Consider the following 14,993-nt stretch of genomic DNA (forward strand, 5'->3'; position numbering starts at 1 on the left):
GAGAGCACTGGCGGAGCGGCGAAGCTTCCCAGAGACTCTGCTCTTCGAGGCGCGTGGTAACGTGGGCGAGGTCTGGTCTGCTAACTCTATTCCTATGGAGACAGTAAGGTCAGCGCTTGCACTGGTGGTGAGGCAGCCTGGAAAACAGAACAGGCAGAGAAACAATAGCGTAAGGGCAGAAACGGTCTGCCCGTCTTTGCATCAGAACACCTGCTTGGCAAAATGCAGCCCCTCTCCACCTCCTCTTCCAAATTAATCTTGGGTATCACTCAGGTGAACTTGACATTTAGAGTAGAAATTTGGCCCAGGCAGCCGAGGAACTGCTGTGCTGTGCTTTCCTGGAGAAATTTCTGTTTGCCAGCTCCCAGAAAAAGCGAGGAGTGGCTGGGCCTTGAGCACTCGGCAGTGCCCAGGCGAGTGCGTGGAAGCCCCCCTGGCGGCAGCCCCTTTCGGGCTGGGGGTGCAGGTTGGCGCAGACCCTGCGGGCGCTGGCAGCTCCAGCAGCCGCCCGCAGCCCAGCACTGGGAGATAGTGGGGGTGTGGATGCACCAATCCTGCTCGCTCAAAGCTCCGACAAATCCCCCCCCATAATGGAACTCAAAAAGTGTTTCTTTCGAGTGTGTGTTACGTAAAATTATTTTTTGCTGCATGTCACTAAAGGGCTCTTCTGTATTTAATCTACTACGGAGAGCTGGAAATGAGTTTGCATAGCATGAATGCTTTCAAGAAACTCTACTTGGAAGGCGTCTTAGCCTCCGAAAAAAAAAACCCAAAGAATCCCAACTTTTTCTGATTAGTTCCACTACTTAAACAGGCCACTAAGTACCCATCATTATCGGGTACCATTCAAGCACTTTATTTGTGGGCCGGGGAACCTGGATGGCTGTAGCAGTGCCTACATGTTTACGCTTTGTTGTTCAACAACACGAAGTTACATCTCAATTATTCCCCACAGGCGATTACAACTAGAGGCCAGGACTAAATAGGTTGTCTGAATGAGAACAGATGAGAATACAGCCATTAAACTAAGAAGTAAATGAATAAACTGAGGTGCGTGCGCATGTGCAACTCCTGCCTCTCCCCTGCGCGACTGTAATGGTGCTCTGAGGAATACAAACGCGCATGCTGCAACCCAGCCCTGCTCTTGCTGCTGGGGCTCTGACCCGTCCCGAGGCACTTCCCAGCGTCAGTGTCATTTCATCAGCTCCCTTGGGGTACTGTATTTTTAAACCATGTTAAAATTCTCCCTCTAAGTCTTAACACAAAGGTGTTTATTTGAGGTGGGACAGAGGAACGGCCTCATACCCAGGTGCTCGTGAGCCCGTGGGGAGAAGGGAGGAAGGCTCTGAGCCCGCGCCGAAGGTTGGGGCCAGTCTCGGCAGCCGTGCGACCACCTCTGAACTCCAGACTGATGGTTGCGTTTTGCAGCACAAACTATTTCCAGTTCAACAATAAGCTATGTTTTCAGGCTGCGCCTTTATCTGCTGTTAGTTTATGTGACTGACGATTACAGGGCTATCCTTAATACTCCCTTCAACTTTAATTAGCCCAGGTGACTCTCAAACGTGCAGAAAACGCACCAAAACGCAGCCAGTGCCTTGGCTGAAGCTGCCGATGGTTGAGCTGCTCATCGGGCAGTGGTGAGCAGGCACAACCCCGCTCGCGACCAGGGCGAGCCTTGCCCTTGGGAAACAAGTCAGGGAATTTTTTGTGGCTTAGCAAGGCGGACAGGACATCTGTGGGCAAGGTCGCAGCCGCAGGGCTCTGTAGGCAGCAAGGCGCCTGGGACTCAACCTGCCGTCTAAGGACAAAGACCCAAGTTGACTCAGCTGCGTTTTCCACAGACGGCTCGAGTGATTCGGGGTATTTTAAACCTCACGCCGAACACTACAGCCTATCCCACCCCATCACTAGGAATTGCAGCAGCCCCACTCTGCGCGTTGTAACAGCTTGCATTGATCCTGCTGCTTCTTGGGAATAATGCTCGGAAACTCCATGGAGTTCGCTGGGCACAGGCAGCATCGCGTTCTGTTTCCTCCCTACAAGGGTTAAAATTTTGTCCTCGTGCTTTAGCTAACTCTAGATATTTTAATGACTCAAAGCAGCGAAGGGAACAATGCTGAGGTCCGGCTGCAGCTAAACCCAAAGTACCACTGGCTCCTTTGAAATCCCTCAGCCAGTTTGCAAACCGGCGTTTGCATTTCAAAGGCAATCTTTACTTACCAGATTTATACTTCAAGACAATTGACTGAAGGGGAAATATCACATTAAAAAAAGGTGAAAAATGTGACTTAGCGTGCAAAGGCATTTTCTGTGAAAAATGTGGAGCTGTCAGTTTTGGATTAAAAACAACCTGCGGTGCTGTTCGCGGGGAGAAAAGCGTGGGGGAGGGAAGGGCTGTCAGGGAGGTGTCGTACTTTACATTCCTGCAGTTAAGCAGAATGGCAGATGGTCAAAATAATACAGTTTTCACCAAATGGACAAGCTCAAGCAATATTCATGCAAGCGCTGAACAATGCATCGCCTGCGCATATGAAAAGCAGGGCGGCTGCGGCAGGCGGGGGTGCGGGCGAGGCACACCTCGCTCCGGGAGCACCCGCAGCATCCGCCCGCCTCGGGAGCCGGCACATTCCTCCAGTCCCAACTTTCTTCTGGCGAGTCCTTAGCTATGCAATCAACCTTGAAGCTCCCCCGAAACCGCCTTGATTGATAGGGAGACAGCAGCTGCAGAGTGAGCAAGTAATAACCACAAAAGATAAAGGCTTTCATACAAATATTATAATTCCACTTGCAAGCTGTCTGGCATGAACTCTAATTACTTGGCCGTCTTGTAAGGGGAGCCCCCAACTTTGTTCAGAGGCGAGGCTGCACTCGCTCAGCCGCGCCAGGGAGAGAAGCCGGGCTGCGCGCGCCCGCCGGCACGTGCACAGGAAAATCGGCGTCGTGCTGGTATTGAAGTTAAGATGCTCGTGAGAGGCGTAGTTCTTTTACTTTTTGCAGTGATACAGAGGAGGGGTTATTTTCTCTCTTGCTGTGTTTTTTTCAGAGGGTGCACAGGCAATGTGAAATTATAAGTTGTAAAAACCAAGCAGCAGCTCTGCAATGGTGTAGTAAATAAAAAATACTGGTTTCTGACTCACAGGTGGACCGGCGGAGTGCTTAAAAATCACAACTCAGCCAAATATGAAATCTGCAAAAAGGGGGAAAAAAACCACCAAAAGCTGCACAGCAACTCTTCTCCTGCAAGTCACGCTGGTTTCTGGGCGAGCACCCCTGCGGAGGCGATGCTGTGCAGGTGGGCCAGGGGTTGCACCCAGCATATTGCAGGTGGCTGCCCCGTCCCTGATCCTGTCCCATGGTGCCCCGGCCACAAACACACACACAAAGAGGCCCAGCCGTGACCAAAACGCTTCCCACTGCAGCAGGTGCTGGCGTTGGCCGTGCCTGGCAGCAGCCGGAGGGAGCGGCAGCTGCCTGGGCGGGCAGGCGGGCAGTGGGCACCCCACGGGGCTCGGTGTGCGGGGAGCGGGAGGAGATGGGGCGGTGGCGACAGGGACAGGCAAAGACAGACCCAGAGAGCCCCAGAGCTGCCGCAGCCGCACACTGAGCATAGGAGGAGGAAGAGGAGGAGGAAGAGGAGGAGGAGAGCTGTTAGTGATGGAGCACAACGCCAGCAGCAGCAGGGCCTGCGGGAAGCATCGCTCTTACCTGCGGCAATTACCGTAACGAGACCATTACATATTCTAATCTAAAGGGAGAGAACACAAAATCATATAAATACAGGAACAGCACACCCGTCGCGCTCGCGTGAAGGTCAGGCCGGCTGCTCATGGGCGCCCAGCACAGCGGAAACTGGCCATGGGCATCATGGCAAACTTGGCATGCCGTGGGCACCAGTTGTAAGGGCAACTCACGATAGAAAGTTCACCTCAATATCCTTAGGGACCTAGAGAGAAATGGGTACCCACAGGCTTTCTCCTGGCCCCTGTTGGTCTGTTGATTGAAAAAATAGAGGGAGGAAACGTTGGAAAAAATTGGAACGAATAATCGTCTCCCTTCAACTTTTGCCAAACTTGCCGATATGGTACCATGGGACTTCAGCAGCCCCTTACTTCAGCTACACTTCCACCACTGTTAGTGGTCATACAACTTCAAACAGGGTAAAATTTGAGGCCTCACAGAGACCTAGACCACGATTACACTGTAGGCAGGTTAAAAAAACAGAAAGTGAACAACATACGTATCATTGGGCCACATAAACTTCCCCCGACTGGAAAGCCACTTGGATGTGCAAAACCACATCATGGGCAGTCATACGCCTGCACACAAATAAGACACACGTGGATGATGGCCCAGGTGCCTCTGCGGTCTCTTAGAGGTACAAATCCTTTACGGTGATGAAGGCTTAAGCTTTTAATATATGTTTCTTGCAGGAGGGGATTAAAAATGCAGTCAGTAATACAGATAAAATACACTGTAAATGAAGAGTTATCTTTTGGAAAGCTAGAGATAGATAGCTTATTTTAAATCTACTGAACAGATCTGGTTTCCCACACACCACCAGGGCATGTGCTCTAGGAAAAAAAGATCTTTTAGCAATTTCTCTTCTCCTTGTAAAGCAGATGAACACTCCTGAAAGCAAAATAACTCCCTCTCCCCTCCCTTCAGCATATGCACAAGCACAGCAATATTGGAACTGGTGATGGTGAAACATCTTCTTGGACTTCCTATGGAAAAAACAGGCAGGGCCTCTGGCAGGACAAGAGCGATACAGAGCCGAACCACTCAGGGGGTCCAACTCCTCACCAGAACTGGCTGAACCCTCTTCAGGGACACCACACGCAGAAAACCAAAATTAAAGCATCTCCTCTGTCAGCTGCCTCACAGGTGCAGGAATGTTAGAGGTTTTTTTCTTCCCCCCCAAAGCAAACCAACCAACCCACCAGAAGGCCACAGCATTTCTGTGGTTGAAAATCAGCTTTTCAAGTTAGCAATATGTTCGGCAGCAGCATTTCACGAGTACAGCACGTACCTCACACAGCTTTACAACATGCGGGATCCTTAATGATGGGCTGCAAAGCTGCCGAGTTTGCTTTTAAGAACTACAACAACAAAAAGGCTACAATTTGTGTATTATAACACTACTAAAATTTCATGAAAAAGACAGCCACTCACCGCTGTGGAAATTTCCCCCCGAAATTATTTGGTAAAGCTAGGTGGTAGGCTACCGCTATTTCTGGGCCTGCCCTTCCCTCACCCCCATCCCCAGGCACAAGTAGGAAAACCCTTCAATCCTTTAACCGTGTTCATGCACATGTTTAAGGGGCTACTACAGAATCCTGAGATTAGGTGCATTTTTTGGACACGATCTCTGCAGAATTACTCTGTGCTGTCTCTGAAGCCGGGCACTGCTCCAGACCCAACTGGTTTTAGCACGGGGCAAGTGAAACCTAAGAAACAAGTCCTTGAGCGTGGCTGTGGTCAGCCACCCTCTTAGCGCAGGGTGGAAAAGCAGCCCCCCGGCAGCACGGCGATGGCGGTTTCCCTTACGGCCCTCGCTAACCTGGGAGGAACCGATCAGACAAACTAAACACAAGGCTATTCCTCTTACTTGGTAAATGTTTCTATTGTATAAGAAAAAGACAAGAAAGGTGGGTCTTAATGTGTAACCCAAGTATGTAAAAACAGATTACAACATCATGCGTGATCGTTATGGATTTTGAAGCTTTATACTTGAGAAGACCCATGACGTTTTCACATTGGTCGTGACCTATTCCCCCCCCCCCAATTAACCTATCAGCCATGACAGGTCTGTGGAAATCTATGTTTTCTTTCCCAGTAAATGTGAAGGTAATAAAATTCCAGAGAGAATCGTAACAGTAAATCCGCTTAGCATTTTGACATGCTCTGCTTTCCACTCACAAGGACGTGGCTGAAAATACAATGTAGGCAGCATCCTGAGCCTGCATGTTCAGGGGAGTGTATTTTGAAGAAATTATCATTAAAGCAGTGGTTGTGTTCATGCCAAAACACACACGTTCAAGGGTCTGAAATGCAGATACAAGAACCAGCTGCATTAAGGATGCAGGAGATCAAATCATTGGAACGGCATTTACACCACGTGGCCCTTTGGTGACTTCTAGTGTTTGGTCTGAGCTGTTAAAATGTTTCGTATTTGGTTACAGGTGACAGCTGTTTTAAACCTGCATTGAGATCTTTCATTTACCTTATGTCTTTGAGCAAACCCCAAAGGCTATGTGGTTCAACCTCAGCAGCAACAGAGGGGATCCCCTGCAAGAACAAGCGGGTGTTCTGGCTGGAAGCCGCTGAAGGCTGGCAGCTGGGCAATGGCACGAAACGTCACTTGTCAGTTATATTTGGAGGGTCTTTCTATCAGCTGAATTTTCACAGCCCCTTTCCTCCTCAAACCCATGAACATGCTGCAGAAGAAAGAAGGACGTTCGAGTTGACTGTCCCAAGCCTGCACCAGCAGCACAGCCTCAGGCCGGAGGGGGACGAAGGCCGTTCTTCGGAAGGCGTAGGGGGCACAGCTCAGCCCTGCCTGCGCTGGAGAGCCAGCGCCACGGAGATCAGGCTGCGCTTGCAGGGCCAGCACAAGTCAAGGGCAGTTTTTGTACCTGCTTCCCCTGACCAGATCGGACCCTACGTGAGGGGCTGCAGCAGGCGAGACATTGGTAAATGAGGTTTGCTCCACTGTTGTTTGGTTATGGAAAAAAAAAAAAAAAAAAAAAAAGAAAATGAGTACCTTGAAAAGCTGTAACCGAAGCAGTAAGAAGACTCTGAAACTACAGGTTAATCGAGGGCAGAAACAACCCTAAAACCAGCACTCACAGCTCCCAGCACAGGTGACGAGTGCTTGACACCATCGCGAACCCAGCCTCGATTGTTTTAGAGATTTGGAAATAAACCCTAAATGTACACATCAAAGTTCTAATTAGTCGTGACTTGGAGCAGCCGCTAATTAGTTCTGCACTGGTCAGCCAGCCAGAGGGACCACAGCAAGCGGTAGTGGTGGTTCCTCCTTTGCATGCAGGCACAGAACACGCAGCGCAGCCTCAAACCACCGCCCAAAGCCTCCCGCCCGGGCGCCGGCAATCCGCGGCAGCAGGACGGCACTGCACGGGCTCTCTCTGCCGCGGCGGCTGCGGGGCTGACATGCGTCAGTGCGGAGGAAAAATGCAAAGGGGCCACATTGCCTGGAGCTTTCTCGCAAGCTGACAGCTCGAGCAGCTGGAGCTGTCACCTGGCAGAAGAGAGAGGCCCGTCAAGCTAATATTCTTCCCCATCCCAGCGCTGATTGCTAGGGAGGAAGCCCTCCCTTGCCATCTCCTCTCCCAGAGATCGTAGCTGGGAGAGCTCCCTCTGAGACAATCAATTAAACGGAAAAAAGAAAGGGCCCAGGCTGAGAGCCCCAATGTTGCTCTCATACCCTCTCCGCTGCAGATCCTGAGGTTATGCCGGGCTCAAGGCAGAAGCAACCCCAGCACCTACACAGCCTCGGGGGACAGGTTCAGGCTGTGCGCCCTCACAGGCGGTGGGCAAAGGGCTGAACTGCCCCGACACCCAGAGCCGTCTGCCACTGCTTTGCAGGGAGCTGCAAAGTAATGATGCAACTTCCTTACCATTCTGCACAGATTCATACGCTTCTGAACCAGGCTCGGTCATCCTGGTGTAAATATACATCAGACCGTTCAAGTCACAGGAGCTATAGGGGGTACAGAGCCGACACCACCTAACAATTCATGGTATTTACTATGACTTAATAATAGGCAATTTCTAACCCTTACAGGGATGCTGAGAATTCTACTCATTCAAGAGAGTATTTCTCTTTCATGAAAAAATGCAAACTGTCATACTGTCAACATGCATAACCTTCGACATTTTAAGAACCTAAAGGGTCTGACCAAGGCACGGGAGAAGTCCCATGGTGTATTGAGGATGCAGGAGCTTCCTTTTTATTCCTTCGTTTATAACTACCAGCAAGGTGTTTAAACTCTTCAGACTGCTAAATGCATGAGTAGATTAATGAATTAAGGAAGACACCACAGCCTGGAAAAGATGTTCACTCACTGCCCGAGTCCCAAAGAGGAAAATGGTGTTTCTAATGTCTAGTGTTGTCTTTGCAACTGTAACAAGTGCTCCTGTGGGAGGAGGGCTGCACTTCCCCTCAGTCATGGCTTCATTAATCAGCAAAATTATGATTTTGTTTATAGCATCCCCGTGTCATCATAGAAATCACTGTGATTTCTCAGTTCTGCCATTAAAAGATCCAGAAAGTGGATCAGAATTGCTGTGTCATGTTATTTGAATATGCTCATGCCGGTTTCCCTAAGTGTGAAGGAAAGAAGGAAGTAATGGAAAATATGAAATGGATTTATTCCGTGTGTCTTGCTGAAAGGCATCTCTGGGGAGAAAGGGTAAATTTTGGGTTTCTGCAGAACATCCTGACTTTCCTCCTTCATTAAATCAGGTAATTACGCTTGATTCAATTGAAAATTTCATTTGGCACCTTTTCATTCTCTGCTATGAAGCAGCTACCATGGGCCAAGAAACAATTTCACCAGGCAGGAAAGTACCATCCGCCGCCAGGCTCCGCCTCTGCGTGATGCCGAGATGCAGACAGAGCCTCAGCGAGTTCTTAGGTGAGCTGGTAGCTACCACGGAAGGAACATAGTGATGGGAGACCCCCGTATTTCTAAGCCAAGGGTTTTGAGGCTCGCAGTGATGGAGACAGTCATGAGATTGCGATTTCTGCCGACGAGTGCAAGTTAGAAGTTAGAGGGATGCGACAGCACGGTGCTGAAAGCCGCCCCAGCGCAGCCTTCAGTTGCTGGGCTCTGCAGGTTCCTGTGGTGGTGAGAAAGTCCAGGTAGGCGGTAGCTCTGTGGAAGAGGGGTAGGAAAGCCACACACGGATCACTGACAACCAAGACCACAGGGGTAAGGAGCAGCTCCTGAATCCGCTTGTGCAGCTTCAGGAAGAAAAAAAGAAACACCTTGAGTCCTGCTTCCCACTCCTCTGCTCCACCTCCCTAAGCTTTTCATCTTCATTTACTGCCTGGACAACCTCTACAATTGCAACGCCTGGCCCCTGTGATTGTACATTTTCCCTCTCACCTACTGAGAACCAAGTTCAGGCAGACCTCGTAACGCACTCTGTGCTAATGACTTAACTTCTTGTGCTTCCTTCCACATTTAAGGGCAATGCCTGTACTGGAAAAGAAGGATTCGGCACAGAGGTTCAAGTCCACGTTGAAGCGCCGCACACAGCTCCACAGCAGCATCCCGGTCCGGCTGGTAACAACTGCCAGATGGTTTCAGCACCGCCTCTTCTTGCAGTGGAAACAGCTGAGCAGTGGGCTCCTAGCTGCCACGGTAGTCTGGAATTTTCTAAGTCCCAGTTACCAGAAACTAATTTTTCAGTTTCAGGCAATGCTGTCATATTGATCAAACCCAACACTTGGCATGTGCTGCTTAAGCTGTAATATCATGGCACAGCTACTCATTTTCAGATGTGTATTTTTTTAACATTCAGCTCCATTCGGCTTCCCTAAAAATACGCAAATATATTATACAGAGCCTGGAGAGATTTTTTATTCCACCTAGTACACGGAACTGACAAAACATCCTGCATATTTTCAAGGAAAATGCACAAAGAAGTAAAAAAAAACAGAAAAAACAAACCAAACCAAACCAAAAGAATTAATTGCTCTGTTAGCATTAAAAAGAATATGTCTGTTTAAGACAACAGTGACTCTGGGTTTTGTTTTGTTTCTGTCAAAAAAATATTTTAAAATTACATGGCCATTTAAAATATTCCTTTTGTTTTAAAGTGGAAAAGATAAAGCTCAGCATGTAGCAAAAAGTATTTTAAAATAAACCAAATCTTGTTTGTTGTACATTCAAGTGTTTTTTGCAATAAATTTATGCATGTAGAAGTCCGGAGACAAAAGAAAAGCATGTGTCACCTTTTCAACAAAACGGCTGTAAAATCTCAGTTTTATGTAAATAAGCAGGCACTGCTTCCAAGGCTTTAAAACCAGGGAATGCTGCAAACATCTATAGTTCCTCAACTCAAGTGTTGCTCCTGGGCAATGCTATAATATTCATTAAAGAATCCATTTATCAACAGATACCACATGTCAGAGTTTTCCAGCACAGTTTTCCTGACACTCCACTGAAAAAGATGCTTTAAAAAAATTAAAATGGAAAGCAATAATCCGAGATGCTTTTGCCTGCCGTTTCATTCCACAATAGCTATTAGCAACTAAAAAAGCAAAGATTTACACTATATCCTTTCTGATAACGTCAAGCATTATGCTTTATTTTCCAAATCATTAGCATGCACAAGAATGACCTCATGGTGAACAGATGCACTTGGATATGGCAGTGATTAGATCAGTCCTCTCAGCAGTCAAGTGTGCCCATTTCAATTAACCCTTTGAAGCACTAACTGCAAGTCTATGCTGCTGAAAAGCAGGTTTGTGGGTTCTCTTGAAAGTAGGAATCTACCCTTCTGCGTATAAAACCCTCAAATATAAATCTTTCTCTGGCAGAAAAGTTATCTCTTTTCCTTTCTAGAATATCCAACTACTTCCATTTTCTAAGGGTTAACACGATTCTGGCTTCTGATCTTAAATGAAAAAAAAAAACAAAACCAAAAAACAAACCAACAAACGCTTTTTAGTCAGCAGAGGTAATTAAAGTTGGAACGCTTTTGTATCTGTTTGTGCCTGTTTCATTTTTATGATTTTTTCAAAGAACACACAAGTATTTTGTTGAATAACTGTTTTTCTTTTTGGCTGAGGGAGCAAGAATAGAAAAAGATAGCAGCTTAAAACCCCATCCTCTAAAATGAGAGAAATCTGCAGAGGGAAAGGATAAGAATAATTCAATAGTGTTGGATTACTGAGGATTTCCTGGGCTGACTCTCATACCCAGCCTAATTAAAATACAGCATGTAATGTACCAGTTTAGCAACAAAGGACCGTATTCTCATCTTTTGTTCCTAATCTGCACATCCCCTAAATGAGTTCAGGGATGTCCATTCTGCCTACCAGGCTGCATTTTCAATGTTTAAGATACACAGGGCTATCTATGATACATATAGGGAGTTTAGGGCTCTACTTCTGAAAACAGCAAAAGAGGTCAATTGGACGATTTTCATGCATAAAATGTAGCACCTGCAAGACTATTTGTGATATGGGAGACTAAGCCAGGGCATACTTCAAGAAACCCACAACCCATCTGAATCTAGGGGAAGCATCCCTAGAGGCAGTATCAGAAAACAGAAAAACATTTAGTTCAAATAAATGGATCATAGTTAATAAAACACCAATAATGTGTGTCATTAGCAGCTACATATTCGATTCATGTAATGGTCTTGATTTGCTTCTTATACTGTGTTAACTACTAAAAACAATCTTAATTTTAATAAAAAGCGTACTTACTCATTGACCCTTTCTATTGTGCACATGTATACACAGCGATGACAGGGTTACAATTAGGTGGTATTAAGAATAAGATCAGAGGGGAATTAATCTTAAATTTACCTGAAAAGTTTAAGCTAGGCAGGGTGAGTAGTATCAGTTGGCTTGCTGAGAAGGGGAAACACAGACCTGCATCAGCTCCATACATTTATTGCTCCGTGATTCGTTTTTTCTGTTTCAGAATAGAAATTCCCCTTTTACATGAAGAAAAACGCCATCCATATTTCTTGAGCGGCAGACAGCTGATTTTGCAGGCACAGGACAGGTGAATCTAAGCTTGGAGGAGGTCTAACTGCCTGCGGCACGGGGGGACAGGCTGCACGCTGGAGAACGCAGAGCTGCCGCCGTTCACAGCCCGAGACCATCCTGCTTGCCCCCGGCTGTGCCCACGCCGACAGGGGAACTGGAGGCTCCAGAACAGTTTTTCATCCCCTTTCTAATCATTAACAGGGATGAATAGATGGCTGCAAACTTAGTCAAATTGCACCTGAGCTGGTTCTTCATTTATTTCCGGACGCTGCCGGTACATTTGTAGTACCCCGCCAATCTAAAGCACGATAAACACGGACCTAGGCAAGGCTGAGGCAGCTGCTGGTGGTCCGCAGGAGCTCCGCAGCAGGCCCCTGCTCGTGGGACGGGGACTCGCCCGAGCGGCGGCTGGCAACAGCGGCCGAGTTGCAAGGCTTACGCTCGCCCTCCTTGCTGATGGCCAGGACGGCATCTGATGGAAAATACATCCTAATGGCAACAACTGACACAGCTCTTGGTAACAGTCGACTAACTAGGCAAGTAAATCAGTAGGTAATGTGAGGAGACTCTCTGAAGCAGAGATTTTGATGCCAGAAGTCATGACCGGCCTCCAGGTTCTTTGTGAGTGTGAAATAAATTCTGATGTTCGGAAGTCTGAAAATCGGGACCTGACTGTGGCAGGTTTTACTCTTAAAAAAAAATAAAATCGTGAAATCACAAAAACGCATTCAGGAACTAATGATTTAACACTGTTCTGAAAAACTTAAGTAGCTGTTATGAAATATTTTAAATATTTTTGGCATACAAAATATATCACAGACTTTAGAAAGTATGACTACGGTATTATCAAATGAATCTCTCCTTGCTTGTCGAACTAAATTTGTATAAAATAAGATCACTGTGTGCTCTAAGAAGAACATGAAAACAAAATACAATTATGCGTAGAGCAAAACATTTAAAAAATATCAATATATCTACATTTTTATTTGCCGATACATCAACAGATAAATGATTCAAAGTGCTAACAACACTGGGCATGAAATCTACATTTCTATTGAAACTGATAATTTTTTTTGTCTCAGACTTTTGGCAGAGTGTATAAAAGAATTTAATTCACAGCTGTTCTACTTTTTAATGTAGAAAACATTAATCAAAGCTTTAAGTTATAAGCTTTTCTAATGTTGTTTAGTATTCCAGTTCAACAAAGATCAATAGAGGCCATCCCTGTGTTTCTTGACGCCTCTCCAGGAAGCAGAGGCGCGATTATGTAAATAGCACCGGTTCCCCTTTACTTCTGCCAGCTTGCTTATCTCCAAAGCCTTCTGCCTGCTGCTACTGGCGACCAATGCAAGGACATGCATATACCTCTTATCTCCTAACAAAGCTCTGAAAGCTCGAGGATTGGAGCCAGTAACGTTAAACAATGATGCACGGCTGATTTTATTTGTAAGTGATTTATTTTAGTAAATTTAATTTCTTCCTTCAATTTTTCAGTTTAGATGGAAGATACTTGCTAACAAGTCAGGCTAAAGAGAAATAGAGCAGATGTCCTGCAACATTTATACATGTTTGAAATAATCTATTAAACAATCTGAAAGAGTAGCAGGGAATAATCAGAAAGTGCCAGTTTCACCCCGTGAGTGTAAAAAAAAGGGATTAAGGAATCTTTGTTGAAGAGTCCAACACACGGTGACCATGTACTTTTTTGGAGGCTGGAAAAACAAATCTTGAGGGTACTAGAAATCCCCATCTCAGAGTCAAAGCTTCCTTTCAGGAGACATTTATTTAAACTCAATTAAAACAGCAAAGTAGCACTTCATATCCTCCTAACTGCATGCTAACTTAAGATCTCGATAAGGCACATAAGGAATAAATTCACAGAGTTCAGTATTACATTCTCATCTTTCAGTAGGGCTGATGAATGATGATCAGCATTAACGTGTGTGTATATACATGTACACACGCATGCATGTACGTATATCCATACACGTATTTAAAAAAACCCAAAGAGGTTCCAGGCCAGGTGTTGGAAGGAAGCCTGAAATTTGCTCATCTATATTTAAGGGAAATGTTAGCATACTGCACGCTGCTATGATTTTCTAACAGAACACTGTTCTTACATTTCTTTTGTGTTAATCCCTGACCCTGGTATCTCAGCAGCATAATCCCCATTTAGCATTAGTAGCAACGGCTTCTACTGTGAGGAACTATTTTTCGATAAGTAAGCACCGATTCAGGCATAGCTTTTGAACAACATATTCCCAGCTCAGCAAGAAACCCACACTCCTGAATGAACCAGAGCACATTACTGAGAGAAAGTTCATTAACCTTGCTAGATTCGGGGGTTAACAGGATAGCTGAAGAAAGGAGCAGAGTGAATAGCTCTGATGCAAAACAAATTAAAATGAATGTCATCATTCCTTTTGATATTCATTAGTTGATTCAGGGGAAGAATGGTCGTCTTAAATTTGCAAGCATTTATCTACAAAAAACAGGTGTACATCTGCTGCTCAAGTGCTTCTTAGTGCTAAAGAGAAGAATAACATGCAGAGACTCACCAGTTCCACCGAGGGAGTAGCTGGGAGAGGGAGAAAAGACCTGAGCGGCAAAATCCTCAAATGTCATTACTTCTTTATGGTTCTGGATTATTGCTTCGAGATACAGAGCTCTTTCCTCATAACTGCAACGACCAGGTTAAGGAAATGTGTGCACAGAATTAAATGCTGTTACACAACGTCCACGAACACTGGCACTTCAGATCCCCAGCAACACCAACCAGGCTGTACACGGGCATGGAAAAGAGGGGACTAAAATTGCCCAATGCTGCTCAACAGTTCTGAACACAAGCAACTAGGAGTGAACACACTTAATGGCTTGAAATTAAGGGTAATACCTTTTAGCTTCATGAATGAAAAGCAGTGACTCAGTAGATCCAACAGATTGCTAACGTTATTGAGGGCAGAAACAAACCCCCCAGACTGCAGGCTTTTTTAAACCAAAACCCAACTTTAACAGAGAAGCTGTGGCATTACAGAAAGTTCCTGGTACACAATATTCTTATTACAATGACCCTGTCAGACTAGAAAAATTATTAGATTGGAGAAACAAGCTACAGGACAGAGGAGAAAAAACCCCACATATTTATTTGATCACTGTACTTCTTAAAAGGAGTTAACTGTAACAAACACAATTCCTGAAAGCGTGAAGTTTGTACTTAAGGCAGGTGCTAGAAGGT

General features: G+C 46.0%; 1 protein-coding gene across 5 annotated transcripts in view; it reads right to left on the minus strand.

Annotated features, from left to right (window-relative positions):
- RALGAPA2 (Ral GTPase activating protein catalytic subunit alpha 2) overlaps positions 1–14,993 on the minus strand; it is a 135,085-nt gene continuing 120,092 nt past the window's right edge. For 3 of the 5 annotated variants that reach the window (XM_075035273.1, XM_075035271.1, XM_075035274.1), the window contains 3 exons: positions 14,317–14,438; positions 3,709–3,748; positions 1–137 (listed from right to left, as the gene is read on the minus strand). In XM_075035273.1, coding sequence (XP_074891374.1) covers positions 3,744–3,748; positions 14,317–14,438 — 127 coding nt within the window. In that variant the 3' untranslated portion in view covers positions 1–137; positions 3,709–3,743. Of the gene's footprint in view, positions 138–3,140; positions 3,191–3,708; positions 3,749–11,661; positions 12,448–14,316; positions 14,439–14,993 lie in introns of those variants that run through there. The other 2 variants (XR_012651570.1, XM_075035272.1) reach the window with 2 other exon arrangements.

Source organism: Buteo buteo, chromosome 9 (assembly GCF_964188355.1).
Source record: "Buteo buteo chromosome 9, bButBut1.hap1.1, whole genome shotgun sequence".
Taxonomy (NCBI): Eukaryota; Metazoa; Chordata; class Aves; order Accipitriformes; family Accipitridae; genus Buteo; species Buteo buteo.